This window comes from Mytilus californianus, unplaced genomic scaffold (assembly GCF_021869535.1).
Source record: "Mytilus californianus isolate M0D057914Y unplaced genomic scaffold, xbMytCali1.0.p SCAF_12, whole genome shotgun sequence".
Lineage (NCBI taxonomy): Eukaryota > Metazoa > Mollusca > Bivalvia > Mytilida > Mytilidae > Mytilus > Mytilus californianus.
The window spans coordinates 46,986,753-47,001,712 of record NW_026262604.1 but is presented as its reverse complement, the minus strand read 5'-3'; the positions used below and the strand labels follow the sequence as shown (position 1 = coordinate 47,001,712).

The 14,960-nt window shown below is 31.7% G+C and overlaps 1 protein-coding gene across 1 annotated transcript in view; it reads left to right on the top strand.

Annotated features, from left to right (window-relative positions):
- LOC127721920 (amiloride-sensitive sodium channel subunit beta-like) overlaps window positions 1-13,318 on the top strand; it is a 28,636-nt gene extending 15,318 nt beyond the window's left edge. Inside the window, exons 2-7 of the mRNA XM_052228730.1 lie at window positions 3,422-3,487; window positions 4,996-5,104; window positions 7,834-7,897; window positions 8,491-8,601; window positions 10,430-10,505; window positions 12,797-13,318. Of these exons, the coding sequence (XP_052084690.1) occupies window positions 3,422-3,487; window positions 4,996-5,104; window positions 7,834-7,897; window positions 8,491-8,601; window positions 10,430-10,505; window positions 12,797-13,042 (672 nt within the window). The 3' untranslated portion in view covers window positions 13,043-13,318. The remainder of the gene's footprint in view (window positions 1-3,421; window positions 3,488-4,995; window positions 5,105-7,833; window positions 7,898-8,490; window positions 8,602-10,429; window positions 10,506-12,796) is intronic.
- Window positions 13,319-14,960: the final 1,642 nt, after the last annotated feature.

Below are 14,960 nucleotides of genomic sequence, written 5' to 3'. Positions count from 1 at the left end.
GAACCCCAAATAAGATTAAAATCATAAACTTACATGTTTATTGGTTTTGCGAAATCATTAATATCATTTTGCTCGCATGAAAGAAAAAAATTGAGAATATTCTTTAACACCATTATGTTTAAAAAATCAATTAATCTCAAAACTGCAAATTTTTCAGTTAAGTGGTTGTTGCATTAAACCCTCGATATATACAAGTCTAAATTGAAAACAACGTTCAAACCTACGATTGCGTCAGTCAATTAAGAAAATTAAAGGTAAGGTTTTAAATTAATTCCATTAACAGAAATCAGTAAATTGGCCAATTCAAACTTAATGAAATTAAGCATACAAAGTAAACAATTGAATATGATTTGGTGAGTCCATTTAAGCGACAGATTTAGAAAGCGTTGATTCTAGAAAGAAAATCCATGGTAAATGAATAGGCTAACGTCACGACAATGGTTTGAGAGCCTTTTCTATGTATGTTTTTTTTTTTGGTTGCGGTTCAGTATTTCTGTTGTTCCGTTGTTTTCCTCTTGTGGTTGATGTGTTTCCCTCGGTTTTGGTTTGTGACCCGGATTTGTTTTCGCTTAATCTATTGATGACTATGTAACATCGGTATACTACTTTTTTAATAGCTTACTATATGGGTGGTATGGTGTTTGTTCATTGTTGAAGGCCTTACGTTTTTCGTTATTTGACATGGCAGTTGTTTCGACTAATGAGTTTGAATATCCCTTCTTATCTTTCGCTTCTTTGGCAATCATTCAAAATTTTCTTATCTTTATATGGTCTTGTTTAACTACTGTAGTATATATTACATAATAATTAGGTATAATCGTGATATTTTTATTTCCTTCTGTTTCCTTGAAATACCTTCTTTTTCCGACGAACGAATAAAACAACAAATATATGAACGTCTTAGAATTTGCAAATGATGTTTATATCTTCTGAAGTCTTTCGCTGTTAACAACAATTCGCGAATAGAGTCGGTTTAAAGTTTAAAGGTACTATGAATAACTGGCATTTAGTTCAGTCAACAGTTTAAGTAAAAAAGAAGAAAACATTTATATAATTAATAAAATGTTAAATCAAGTCGTGTACAGATTCATAAAAAACACAAAAACAGGTAAGTAGAAAATAAAATATTAGCATCATTGTTCTAACGTTTTCATCTTTCACGGGACTATTCAAGATATGTAACTAAGTCACGTTACCACGGGATTAGTGTGACGTTACGTTATTGTTGTGCATAAATTGCGTACTTATACATAAAATACGGAAGAAAAATAACATTTAAACTCATCAATGGTCAACTTTGCCTGAACAAGTTGCAATCTTGGAAACTAACACCAACACGTCAAAATATTCATTTAGTAATACTAGATATAAATGACGACGATACATGCTTTAAAAAAAAAATCAATGCAAGTTAATGGGGACAACAGTTCGAATCCCGTCTAAGGACCCTTGTTTTATAATATTTTTAACAACTGGACTTACAATTTAATTTGAAAAACCAGAAGCTGGCCTTATTTGAATTTTCCTTTTCTTTTAACTGTTGAATACATTTTTATGATGATGAAAATTGTTCTGTCTACAGTGTATTACCGGTTTTATTTCGGATCAGTATAACATTGTCTAGTACATTAATGGTTTTGGACTTATTAAATTTGCATAAATTAAACATTCTGCCCTTCTTTGCGTTTTCAATGACAACTGTAGGACTGATTAGAATATGTTATTAATGTCAACAGAAGAACCAATGTGTATTTGATGCAACCTTTTTCTTTTTTTTTTATTATTCTTTGGAACTTTACCTATGTGTTAAAGATGATCACAAACAAGATTTGCACCTTTTTGAATTGAGGGACTCATATATATATGTACAAACAACTGGGCTAGTAGGGAAAGGACAATTGCTTTCGCTTGGAATTTTTCATGATTCGTTATTCATCAGCGTTTAAGTTTAAACCTTGGTCATATCGACCAAATTTTTATTCTATTATATTGTTTCCTCGCAGCTTCTTCAAACCTCCAAGGATATTCTTCTTTTAAGTTCTCAATTTGTTTTCTATATATTTGGACAAAATAGGCAATTATGAGCTGAGCGACAGTTGGCTTTTGTTTTTAAATATTACCCTGGATATATTTCAAATTAGATAATGGGTGTAACTTCAGACAAGTACTTTCTTCAAGATAAGCTTTATAGTGTGAATTTGATTTTGGGAATATGTTCAACAGTAAAGCGTTTTGATGATAAAATCATTAACTCGAATTAGTTAATTATTTGTCTCCATTGAATATTAACCGTATTATCACTGTAGTGAATGTATCGACATTGACATGTATGTTTACATCATTCTCTTCGAAATAATATTTTTGAGCGTTCATAATTAAAAGCGCTTTGGACAAATACAACTTATGAAATGTAACTTTACATTTGGTTTGTTAAATAACTCATTCAGTGGATTATTTAAGAGGGACGAAAGATACCAGAGGTACAAGCCCTGTGTGTCCGTTGTACTGATAAGTATCATATGTTCAATATATATATATAAACTTATAAGTCCACTAGTTCAGCTAATTAAGCAACTCTCCACAATAGAAAAAACGACGTCGAAACAAGCAACTCAGCTCATAATTGACTATTTTGTCCAAATATATAGAAAAGAAATTGAGAAATTAAAAAGGAGAATTTCCTTGAAGGTATGAAGAAGCTGCGAGGAAACAATATAATAGAATACAAATTTGGTCGATATGACCAAGGTTAAAATTTAAACGCTGATGAATAACGTATAAAAATTGCAGTATAACTATGTTTTTTATCTAACGCAATCATAGGTTTGAACGTTGTTTTCAATTTAGACTTGAATATATATATTCTTATCTTTATTCGACTGGCCATGTACAAACGACTTACTCTTTTCACAGTAATAGCTTCAAATATCTAGTAAGACGATTAAGAGTGTAAACGGTACTTCCAACTAGATTCAAGGTTTGACGAAAAATGTGAAAAGATACTTTGATGCAATACAAACTGTAGTAAGTGAAAACAACACAAGACAGTGTATAGGCAAAGAAAGCTTAAGCAACATTAACATCTTTAAACACGATAACCTTAAACTAGTAAGCAGTGTTCTTGTAACACTACATTAGTTCTGGTGACCACTATTGAGTTGTACATAAAAAGCAAACAATGTTTATTAGTTTGATGTGCGGTATGGATTTTGCTCATTGTTTAAGCGGTACGATAACATACAGTTGCTTGTTTCTACGTCGTTTTTTCTATTGTGGAGAGTTGCTTCATTGGCAATCGTATCACAGCTTCTTGTTTTTATCAAAACTAAGGTTTAAAAGTAAGATAAACATAATTACAATTGTTACATACATGCTACATTATAAAAGCCTGATCATTTTGACTAATTACATCTGTTTAAAGAAAAGAATAGAAAGGATACCTGGTACAACAGTATGTGATCCACGTAACAAGTTCAAAAACATCAATGTAAGTCAGTTATTAGTTTAATGTCGATATTTAACACATACACAATATCACTGACCGAATGATCTGTAAACACATTTCAACTATCCACGGTACATTCAACAGGGGATTCCATAACCAACTGACAAAATCAAACGTTTTCAACCAACAGAACCAGTAAAACTGCCGTTTTCCCGACTTGGTACAGGTATTTCAAATAACATTGTTTCAATAAGATATGATAACAGATAGTTAACTTATAGTTGTAGGATAGCCAATGCCATATGTCTTATTTGTTTAAATTCCTGGCTTCGATATTGTAGATTTGTCAAATAATCCGTCTCAATCTCCTTTAGTAAAAAACTAGTATTATTTACATATTAGTAAACAGCTATGTTTAAATGTCACAATTCAAACTGAATACTGATTAAAATCAAGGTAGCAAACACATACGATGGAATTGAATGATTTCAAAAGGGGCAAGACCTGATGCGTCTACATGGTAAGCGTCTCCTGCTATGCATGTGATTGGGGGATAATATCACATCGCCTTTTCAGAATCTGAAGGACTATACGAAATTTTATTGTTCGTACCCCGCATTGAAAATAATGTCACGCTAATTTCCATCTTTAAGATCGAACTTTAACCAATCACAACATTTTGGTCTAGGGTTTTAAAGACATTACCCACAATGCATTATATTTTGAAACGGTGAACTTGGTAAATGTATACTTTTATGTTGTATCAATAGGTATTATTCCTATTAAAACATTTCATAAAGACTACAGTGTGACACCAGCATCATCAGCCATGCCATTACACATTCAAAATGTCACAATCGGTTTAATTTCAGATGATACGACATTTCTGGTATCTGGAGATCTCAGACCGCGAATTAAAAGTCGCTCGTGATTTGAGATACAGACTCATCGTATTGGTCAACAGATTCAAGATTGAGACCATAAAATTAATGTTTCGTCGATTTCAGTCGTTCTCCCTCATTAATTGCTTAAAACAAATGTTTTGTAAGGAGCACACCCCTAGTAATGAACTCCATATTTTGTGAACATGGATAAGCTTAACGTTTTAGTTGTAAAGGCCACACTAAGCGGCAGAGGTTATATAACATATTTTGTTAACGTAGAGTTACTTTGTCATAAATTAGGCTGCTGGATTTTCATTGGAATTGTTAAACATTTTGTCATGTCAGCTATTTTGAAACTGACTTTACGGTATGGATTTTGTTCCTTGTTGAAGTTCGTGGCCTATCGTTTCTTAAGTCATGTTAATTTTGACTGCAATGGATAGTTGTCTCATTAGCACGCATACTGCATCTCCTTGTTTCATATACATTCTTACTTGAATGACTCCAATGAAATAAGCGGTTATGTGATGGCAAGGACCTTCAATTATCTTTTGCCGACGGATGCATTATAACTTTCTATGAACACTTAAAATGTTCATACATAAATTGCATGTTTGTGTTTTTATTAATGTTAACATACACTTACTAGTACTATTCCATATTTAGGCTTGTTTTGAAGAATGCATTGACATGAATGTAAAGAAAAAGTGCAAGTGTCTGCTGACATTTTCGCGAGCTAATAATACTAAATTGTTTACCTGTTACACAGATGAAGGTAACGATAGTTATATGAAACATTACAAATATGTTCTGTTAAACTTAACATCATTCTAATATTGGGGAGGCAAACATCATATTCAAAACATAGAAAACTTTACATAAATCAACTCATCATAGATACAAGGATTAAAATTGTATACGTCAGACGCGCGATTCCTCTAGGAAAGACTTATCAGTGACGCTCGAATAAAAAAAAAACAATAACAGGCCAAATTAAGTACAAAGTTGAAGAACATTGAGGACATGTATAAGGTTATCAATCCATTTATTGGACTTTACCATTTTTATATCGTTTATCAGTTTTTATTTTTCGCAAAACATGAGGTATGACATATACAAGATCAGAGAACCAGTAAGACTTAACTTCACTTTATAAATTTTTCGCAACCTCACTGCTTGTATTGATTGGCTTTCACAAAGAACGCTCAAAACACAAACATTAGAAAGCCAGGAATGTTAAAGGGTAAAATAAGGCCACCATTTACAACATTCACTTGGAATCTCAACACATACCCCCACGACACTTACCAAAGAGGAAATCTTGGATTATCATAGGTTTGTTCTCTGTTCCTTTTGAATTTCAACCAAAGATGAAGAACTGGATTTCCATCACTGTATTGGATACCTTAACTACATAAGTGTCCTTACAAACAACGTTATAGTGCTGGGTCTTCCATGTGCTCCATGAAATCTCTTTCTAAATTATTAACATCAATTTTATCAGCAATCAAAGCCGGGCTTCAAAGTTTGTGTGAAACTACCTATTCTAGAGGTGGCTTGAATCAGATGTAGATGCTAAAAAATTCTTAAGATCGTTTAGAGTTTATACAATCTAAGACTCTTTCATCTTGCAATAATATTAAAACAGTTGACTCTTCATCATTTTACACAAGTATTCCCATTCCAAACTAAAAGACAAATTGAAAGAGTTAGCTCTGCTTTGTTTCATAAAACAAAATGACCGACGTAAATACAAGTATCTTGTCTAATGAGGGATAAATCATACTTGTAACAAAAACACTCTGATTCAAAAAAAAAAAACTGACATTATCAAGATGCTTGATTTCTTGATTGACAACATATTTGATACCTTTTGAGGACGTGTTTTTTCAACAAATAATCGGCATTCCCATGGGAACCAACTGTGCCTCTCTTCTTGCCGACTTGTTCCTGTATTTATATGAGGCTGACCTCATACAGTAGCTTCTTAGGAAGAACAAAAACAAGTTAGCAGTATACTTAAACTTTACTTTCCGCTATATAGATGATGTTCTCTCACTAAACAATTCAAAATTTGGTGACTATGTTGAATGCATACATTCCATTGAACTGGAGATAAAGGATACAACAGATACAGTTAAGTCTGTCTGATATCTTGACTTACATCTAGAAATTGACAATGACGGTCGGTTGAAAACATAACTTTACGACAAAAGAGATTATTTCAGCTTCCCAACTTTCCATTTCTATGTAGCAACATTCCAGCAGCGCCTGCATACGAAGTATATATCTCCTAGCTAATACGATGATCCAAGGCTTATGTTTCCTATCACAATTTCCTTGATGGAGGGTTGCTGCTCACAAGGAAGCTATAAAACCAAGAGTTCCAAGTGGTAAAGTTGAAGTCATCCATTCTTGAATTTTACTGACGCCATCACGAGTTTGTTGACCGTTATGGAATATATTCCAAATGTCGTAACTACAATCCTGTCCCCTTTTCCTTGAATGTGACCTACAAATTTAGACTTATTACCGGGTTTTTACTAACATGAGCAACACGACGGGTGTCACATGTGGAGCAGGATCTGTTTACTTTCAGGAGCACATAAGATCACCCGCAGCTTTGGTGGGTTCTGTTGCTCAGTCTTTGGTTTTCTATGTTGTGGTTTGTGTACTATTGTACATTCTCTTTTTAGCCATGGCGTTGTCAGTTTATTTTTCGACTAATGAGTTTGAATGTCCGTTTGGTATCTTTCGCCTCTCTTTAAAATGTGACCGATTTATAGATATAACCTCTCAACGCATTAGTAAAGCGATTTGGATTGCGGACGTCAATGCGAAATTAAAGGCTCCTTTATTTCATATATAACTATGTCAGTGTTTATTCTATGTACTTTGCCTAATTTTATGTGTTTTTTTTGGGGTAGATCTGGAGAAGTTCTAAAACTACTCAGTTTAATTATTTGATACCGTGCAGCCAATAATAAAATGCACATTTCTGCAATTGTCAACCTTTTGTTGAAGAATTTAATGTTCCGTCAGGTTCCTGGAGGAATTGTCTTGATATGTTTATGTCATGTCCTTTATCACGTTGTTTGGCCATTTGTTATGTATTGTTTTACTTCCTCATATACAGTAACATTATCTTTTCCTGTGGTAAAGTTCCACATTGAAATAATCTTTTCATGAATTTTACAGCTAATATCAAAAGCAGACTATTGTAATTTTAGAAATGTATGCGTGCATTTGTTTTTGGGATGGTAGAACAATTGACAACCATGAGATATTAATTATTGCGATTTTATAAAATGGTGCACATAAATAATTTTATCAAAATTTAAAATGCAAGTTTGTATATTTGCGAACCCTATACCTTCACATGCTTTACTATAATACAAACATCTTAAAATATATCTGAAGTTACAGTTACTTTATTAACTGATAACTATGATATAGCCTGTTTTGATAAAAACAAAAGATACATGTTTCCATTTCATTTTTTAGAGTTTGCCTGCATAGAAAATGTTCATGAAAACGTGACGGGTTGCAAATGCCAAAATCCTTGCAGGTAAAACATAAATATTCCGTCAATTTTGAAAAAAAGAAAATTAAAAGTTTTGCAAAGAGATGCTATTATTATTATTTTTTTAATATATGCACTAAAATCAAGAGGATTTATAATGTCCTCATTAAATATTTTACAGTATTTTATCACATAATATGCTGGTCCATTTGCATGATTTGCTAAAGCATTTAAAATGACAAGAAATGCAAAGAAATGTCGTAACTTTATTGTTGTTGTTTTTCTAATTAATAAATGCTGGAACATTCCCGTTTTTCTTGTGTTTCTAACATTAAACAAAGCATACTTTATTGCACAAAATGCGCATTTCAACACTTAGAGTATCACCAATGACTGTGCGGTCAACATCTACTGGAAACGCTGAAGAACTGAAATATGATTGAAAATGATCAAAATTAAAACCAAAGTAACACAAATGCAAAAGAAGCATTGCATAAGTGAGACATAATTCCAGTATTGTAACAGATTTCTCCAAAGTTTTATAACATCACATTAAAAAAATAATATCCATATGTTCTTAAAAGTATAGAAATGCAGCGCTGTTTTTAAGAAATGAACCTAAATTTTACATTTTGTAGTGAAAAAAAACACGAAATGACAATTACTACCACTAGGTGGCCAGCTGAAAACTATGAAGAATTGCTGGAAGACATTTTGCTTCACAAAGGATTATCAGTCTCCAATATAAGGTTACGAATATGTTTTCTTCCATTGATTTATTAGTTTGTCTAAGTTTAAAAAAGGAAACAAATACAATACAGGCAACAGTATTATACCGCTATTCAAAAGTCATAAATCGATTAAGAGAAAACAAATCCGGGTTACAATCTAAAACCGAGGGAAACACATCAACTATAAGAGGAAAACAACAGAGCTAAAGAAACACTGAACTGTAACAACAACAAACGCCAACATACATAGAAACGGACTATTTTAATAACAACTGTCATATTCCTGACTTGGTAAAGGACATTTTAAGAAGAAAAAATGGTGAGTTGAACCTTTTATCATGGCTTGCCATACCTCCCGCTTATATGGCAATGTTAAAAAATATCGCTAAAATGACAACACTACTGGAAAGGAATACAGTACAAACAAACACAAGAAGGCTAAGCACAGAGAAATGCAGAAATAAATAATATAATAATACATTACAACATGTAAACCGCAGAATAACAACGGACATCTATTATGAATTAACGACAGCACACGACACCACAAAATATGACGTATGTTTGTTACGTATATATATAATCTTAAAATTCACACAATTATATGGAACTAGATCCAAAAATTCACAATTATTTTTATTATACTAGTCCAAATAATTATCATGAGTATGACGGTCATACCAACTGGATAACACAATTGTCAAAAAAAGGGGAAAAAAAATAAAAATTCAATTTAGAAAAAGAGCGAAAAGACAACAATACACATGGCACTAAACAGATCATTTAAGAAAGGCAACATCTAGAATCAAATGAGTTTAAGTTTGAAGAGTAAGCAAAGCTCGTTTTGAAACCTTCTTTTATTGTCAGCATTTCATATTTTACTAATTTATACATTTGAAAAGTAGTCTTCTGTAACATTAGTTAGTTAAAATTTCGTTGTTTTGGGAACATATCATTTTGTAGCTACACACCCCTCCCTCTATAAAACTAGAAACAAGTACTATTGATAATCACATGTTTTCTAATATTTATTCACTTATTAATTTTATCCGACTTTAAAAGGGTATTTCGTGTAATACTGATTCTGAAAGATTCTGAAAATTACTGAAAATACACAAAACTAAATTATTGCAAACTGAAAAAGCAATAAAAAGCCCAAATACGTACTTTTTTATAAATAACATACAAAATACCTTAATGTGCTTTTTATATATCTTGCAGAGTATATCTACACGCAGACCAGCATTTATAAATAAATGTAATATAATGTATATCTTTTGGACAAAAGTAGTCGTGGTACACAATGTTGGAAACATTTAAAAAAAATCTGAAAATTATTTACTAGTATTTTTCTCTTGCTCTATAATCAGGCCATTTTTTGGTTGTTGATTTGATTTATGTCTAAACTTTTGGTCTCTAATTATCACAGAAAGATGTGTTCGTCATTAATACGAAAAACGGTATTTAGCACATCTCATTTATTTTATTTGCGAAGGTATATCGTATTTTGATATTAACAAAACCTTCTTTTTCTCTTCTCACCTAACCATCAAGAGATCTAATATGTCAAATTTTCAACTCTTATTACTTCAACAAATATTCAACAGGGCATTCATTTATCTTTAAATGGGCCATTGTAGCTTTTCTTTTTCAAATCTATGATTGTTGAAGGTACTAGCAATGAGCTTTCGTGATGACTGTGTTTCATGACACACCATATATTACAGTTGACTTTAACTGAACAATGTTTTCATAATTATGTTCAACACAACAAAGTATAGCGAATGATCAGTACGCATGTATTGGTTTTGGATTCATATACATTGCTCAACCTTGTATTTTATAGAAACAGTTTGATGCATATAAGTATTTTCTTTTCGTCCTTATATGAAGAAGTTACAGAAGAAGTACCTTCCTTCACGGTATGGTAGTATGTCTATGTTTTGCACTAATTTATGCTTTATTTGGCATTTTGTAAGAAACTCTAGAAATTGAGGTAAAATAGAAGAAAATTTCGAAAAATGATGATTATTGAAAACCAAACAGATATTACCCATGCCAATTTCGTTGATGATTAAAAAAAGAGCACAAAGTAGGCAAAAGTCAACCGTTAACGTGTTTAAGCCGTTTTAATTTTGAGCGTACAGTTTGTTTGCTTTTTTATCATTTTCAAAATATGTTTGGGAAATCGACAGAGGTATAAAACAAATTGGTTTTGACAATGATTAGTTATATCCTATTGTCTTTAATGACAAGCATTGTTTTCTTAATCAAATTATTTCAGGTGAAGCGGGAGAACAAATTGATATGGTCAGGAAGTCAAATTCTCTGGCACAATACCGTTTAAACTTATTTTTGGTTATATCAATAGGTAAATTTCGCAATAACTATTGCATAAATTCAAAACTCGCGTAGTTTGACAAACTATTACCTTGGCATATTTTAAATGAACACATTGAAAAAAGGGGTTTTCACAATTGATGTAATTTCACATTATTATGCAATGATATGATGTCGATATTGTTTTTATCACTTCATTAAACAGTTGTTTGTTTTGTCTTTTTATACACAAGACAAAGAATTAAACAATATCATATACTATCTCGAAGTGATAAAAAAACATACACACTTGTTTCTATATAAAAGTTTTGTTTTGTCTCTACAGTATAAAAGTGGAAGTCATTGTTGAATTTCTCGGCTTGTTTAAGTATAAAAGAAGATGTAGTATGATTGCCAATGAGACACAAAACTCATTAAGAGACCTGATGACGTAGAAATAACAACTATAGGTCACCGTACGGCCTTTAACAATGAACAAAGCCCATATCGCATTGTAAGTAATAAGAGACTTCGAAATGACAATCGTAAAACAATTCATACGTGAAAAATAACGGCCTGATTTATATACAAAACATTCTCCGAAAAACAAATATCATAAACAGCAACACATGACAGCCTCTGAAATTCAGGATCCTTATTTGGGACACGCAAATACAGAATGTGGCGGGGTTTAACATGTTTGATGGAATAAAAGTCGTGTAAAATAAGCAAAACATTTGAAATAATAGACTGACCTATCGTTTCTAAAAAGTTAACACAAAATGTCAATGTTAGAAGTTTTTTTTTAATATCTATATTGTTTTTGCAAAGACGTAATATTTATATATATTAACATAATGTGAAAAGAGAATCAAGCAATGTTTAGTATTTCTTAAAGATAGAAATGCTAAGTCTCAAACAGTCATTGTAATATAAAAATCACTAGAAATGTGTGACTAAAACCATTTGTGTTGCAGGTGCGCGCCGAAGTGCGATTCTGTTTTACAGGGTTGTTTCTATTTTGAATACCCTTGTATTTATTTTTAACTGAATTTTTGCTTTATCGAGAAAGTGTATATACTTTATACGGTATGTACTATCAACGACAAACACTTTTTGTTGACGTCAACATTAAATTTAATTTTACTTTCTACTACACCTTTTTTGTTGGTGTCTTCGTTAGATGAATGTGTATGTTTGTTTGAATTTTTCAGTCAGTTGTGCTGTATGACAGTGATGTATATTTACACAGTTTTCGCTGCTGGATCCCAATTATTGCCACATTAACCTTTTATGTCAGTTTGGTTTGATCACCCAATTTCGCAACAGAACGGAACTATAAAGAACTGTCCTACAAGTGGAAGGTTTAGCTACTTTAAAAACAGGTTTTACCCACCATTTTCCTCGGAAAATGCTTGTTCAAAGTCAGGAATATGATAGTTGTTTTTCACTGGTTCCGTGATGGATAGCGCTTGATTTTGTCAGTTTTTTATGGACTTCCCTAATTTGATTTGCAATAGGGTTCCTTATTTTTGTAAGTCTTGTTTAGAGTTTTGACATTTTTTAGATATTTTGTAAATGCGGTACTGTTCATCATACATCTTGCGATCAATCCGTTACTGTCTAGTAGCTTTCATACATTTCAGTATGTTAATGTATTGTACAAGTTAAAAAAGCTACTGAAAAATCTTGACATAAATGTGAATTGACTGCAAGCGAAGTGTCTGAACAGTACTGAAACTTACGAGTTTGATTATCCCTCTGGTTGTTGTCGCCTCATTTATTGAATTCATATAGCCACTATTCTGTCTGTAATTGATTATATGATCAAAATCCCATAAGAGCATTTGATAATTTGGTTGTATGTTTCAGTAATGCTATTTTATACTTGTAGTTTGAGAACTTTCTTTCGAATATTGGAGGATCTCTTGGATTATGGATAGGAATGTCCCTCATAAGCATCGGCGAATTGCTTGAATTGTGTTTCTTTCTTCTGAATAATATGGTGAGACGTAAGAAAGTTATCGAGACGCAAACCAATGTCAACGTAAATAAGAATGTAGAACCATCTAACGAAAGTAGAAATCAATTTGTTGATATTAATATGGACCATATTGAAGAAGGAGACGGTTATAAATAAAGAACTGTTCTTTTGCTTACTATAAAAAACCAGCAACTTAAATTTCTTATATCATGTATATTGTACCCAATTATGAATATGAAATCCTTACTTGCCAAATGTGAGGATTTTTCTTTTAATTTTCGAAAATAGTTTTTAGTGTTCAAAAACCAGGAGGTCTAAGTTTGAATGCAATGTTTAATATTGATTTTATTTTATTTGTAACTTGCAGACATTAATATGCTTATACTGTAATTTTAGAAAGTATTGCAATGTGTTTATTCATGCAAAAAAAAAATAAAATAAAATCGACATTACTAGATTCGCAACAATCTATACTCGCATTCATAATTTCAGTAGTGATTCTTCTTTAAAATAGTTTTGTAATTGCATAAATAAGAGTTTTCCTTCTTATCAGTGGTCAATTATTCGCAATTATAAATGAACACATTTATTTCTGAACTTTCAGTAGTTAATCTATATATATATATATATACTGTTCTCAATAAAAGTAGTAGCCTTAAATTTAGTATATCTATCGATATGTGTTATATCATTGGAATGTCATTTATATTTTTTCTTGAATCTATACTGATCTATTTTGTATAAAAAATTGGTATTTTGTCGAAAATACCCAAGCTTGTTGAAACATTATTTCATTTTGAATATACTAATAAAAAGTACTTCCAGTTTAATCATATTATGTGTTTCAATTGAATATAGTCTCTGATGCAAGATTTTTTCTTGTTAATCATTTTTGGCTTTTTATTAGTTTTCAGCATGTTCAGTAACTGCGAGTACTCTCAGATTTTACTTTCGTGTTAATGTGACCTGTTGACACAATTTGTAATGCATTTCTGTAATCTAATATCTACTTATTTTGTGTTATATCTCACTACTTTAAACATGTCCCACCTTTGATAAGTATTTAGTATGACGATAAATTATCACTTCTGTACTCGCACTTTGAACAACAAATTTATTAATTTTGTAAAAATTGTTTACTTCCGTACAAAATTATAATATTTAAATTTACCTGTATACGTTGTTTTATTTAACGTCTTTTTGTCCGAGGTAAGAGTTGTCTTATTGACACTCTTCCTACATCTTTTATATTTCTACCTGTAACGTCTATTGTATATAGGCACATACGTTTTAATATTGTATTTATATTGTGTCATAGATCAAACTTATTCATTCAGTGAATGTTTACTTGTTTTTGTTTAAATGTCTTTTTGATCGATTTTTAGCCATTTCAATTGATATTTTATAATGTGTATTTTTATGTTGTGATGTTACACTACTGTCTCAGGTTAGGGTGAATGTTGGCGCCTGTTAAATTGTTTAACCCCGCTGCATTTTCATGCCCCTGTCTAAAGTCAGGAGCCTGTTGTTCAGTGGTTGTCGTTTGTTGGTGTGGTTCATAGGTGTTTTTCGTTTCTCGTTTTTTATATAGATTAGAACGTTGGTTTTCCTATTTGAATTGTGTTATACTAGTCATTGTGGGGCAATTTATAGCTTGCTGTTTGATGTGAGCCAAGGTTCCGGGTTGAAGGCTATACTTTGACCTATAATTATTAACTTTTCATACATTGTGACTTCGATGGGGAGTTGTCTAATTGGCACTCATACCACATCTTCTTATTTATATTAATTGAAATAAACTTGCTATGAGGTATGGGTTTTGCTCTTTGTAGAAAGCCGTAGTTGGTCTATAGTTGCTAATCTTTTACGTCATTTGGTCTCTGGTGGAGAATCGTCTGATCGACTGTCACACCACATCTCCTTATTTTTTTTTTATTTTGACTGCTGGATGTGTTGCTTGTGCTGAATCGAAGCTGTAGAATGTGTGCCCGTGTTGCTTATCTTCTACGTCATTTGTTCTCTAATGAAGATTTTTTTTCAGTAGCAATTATACAACATCTTCTTTTTTTTCATA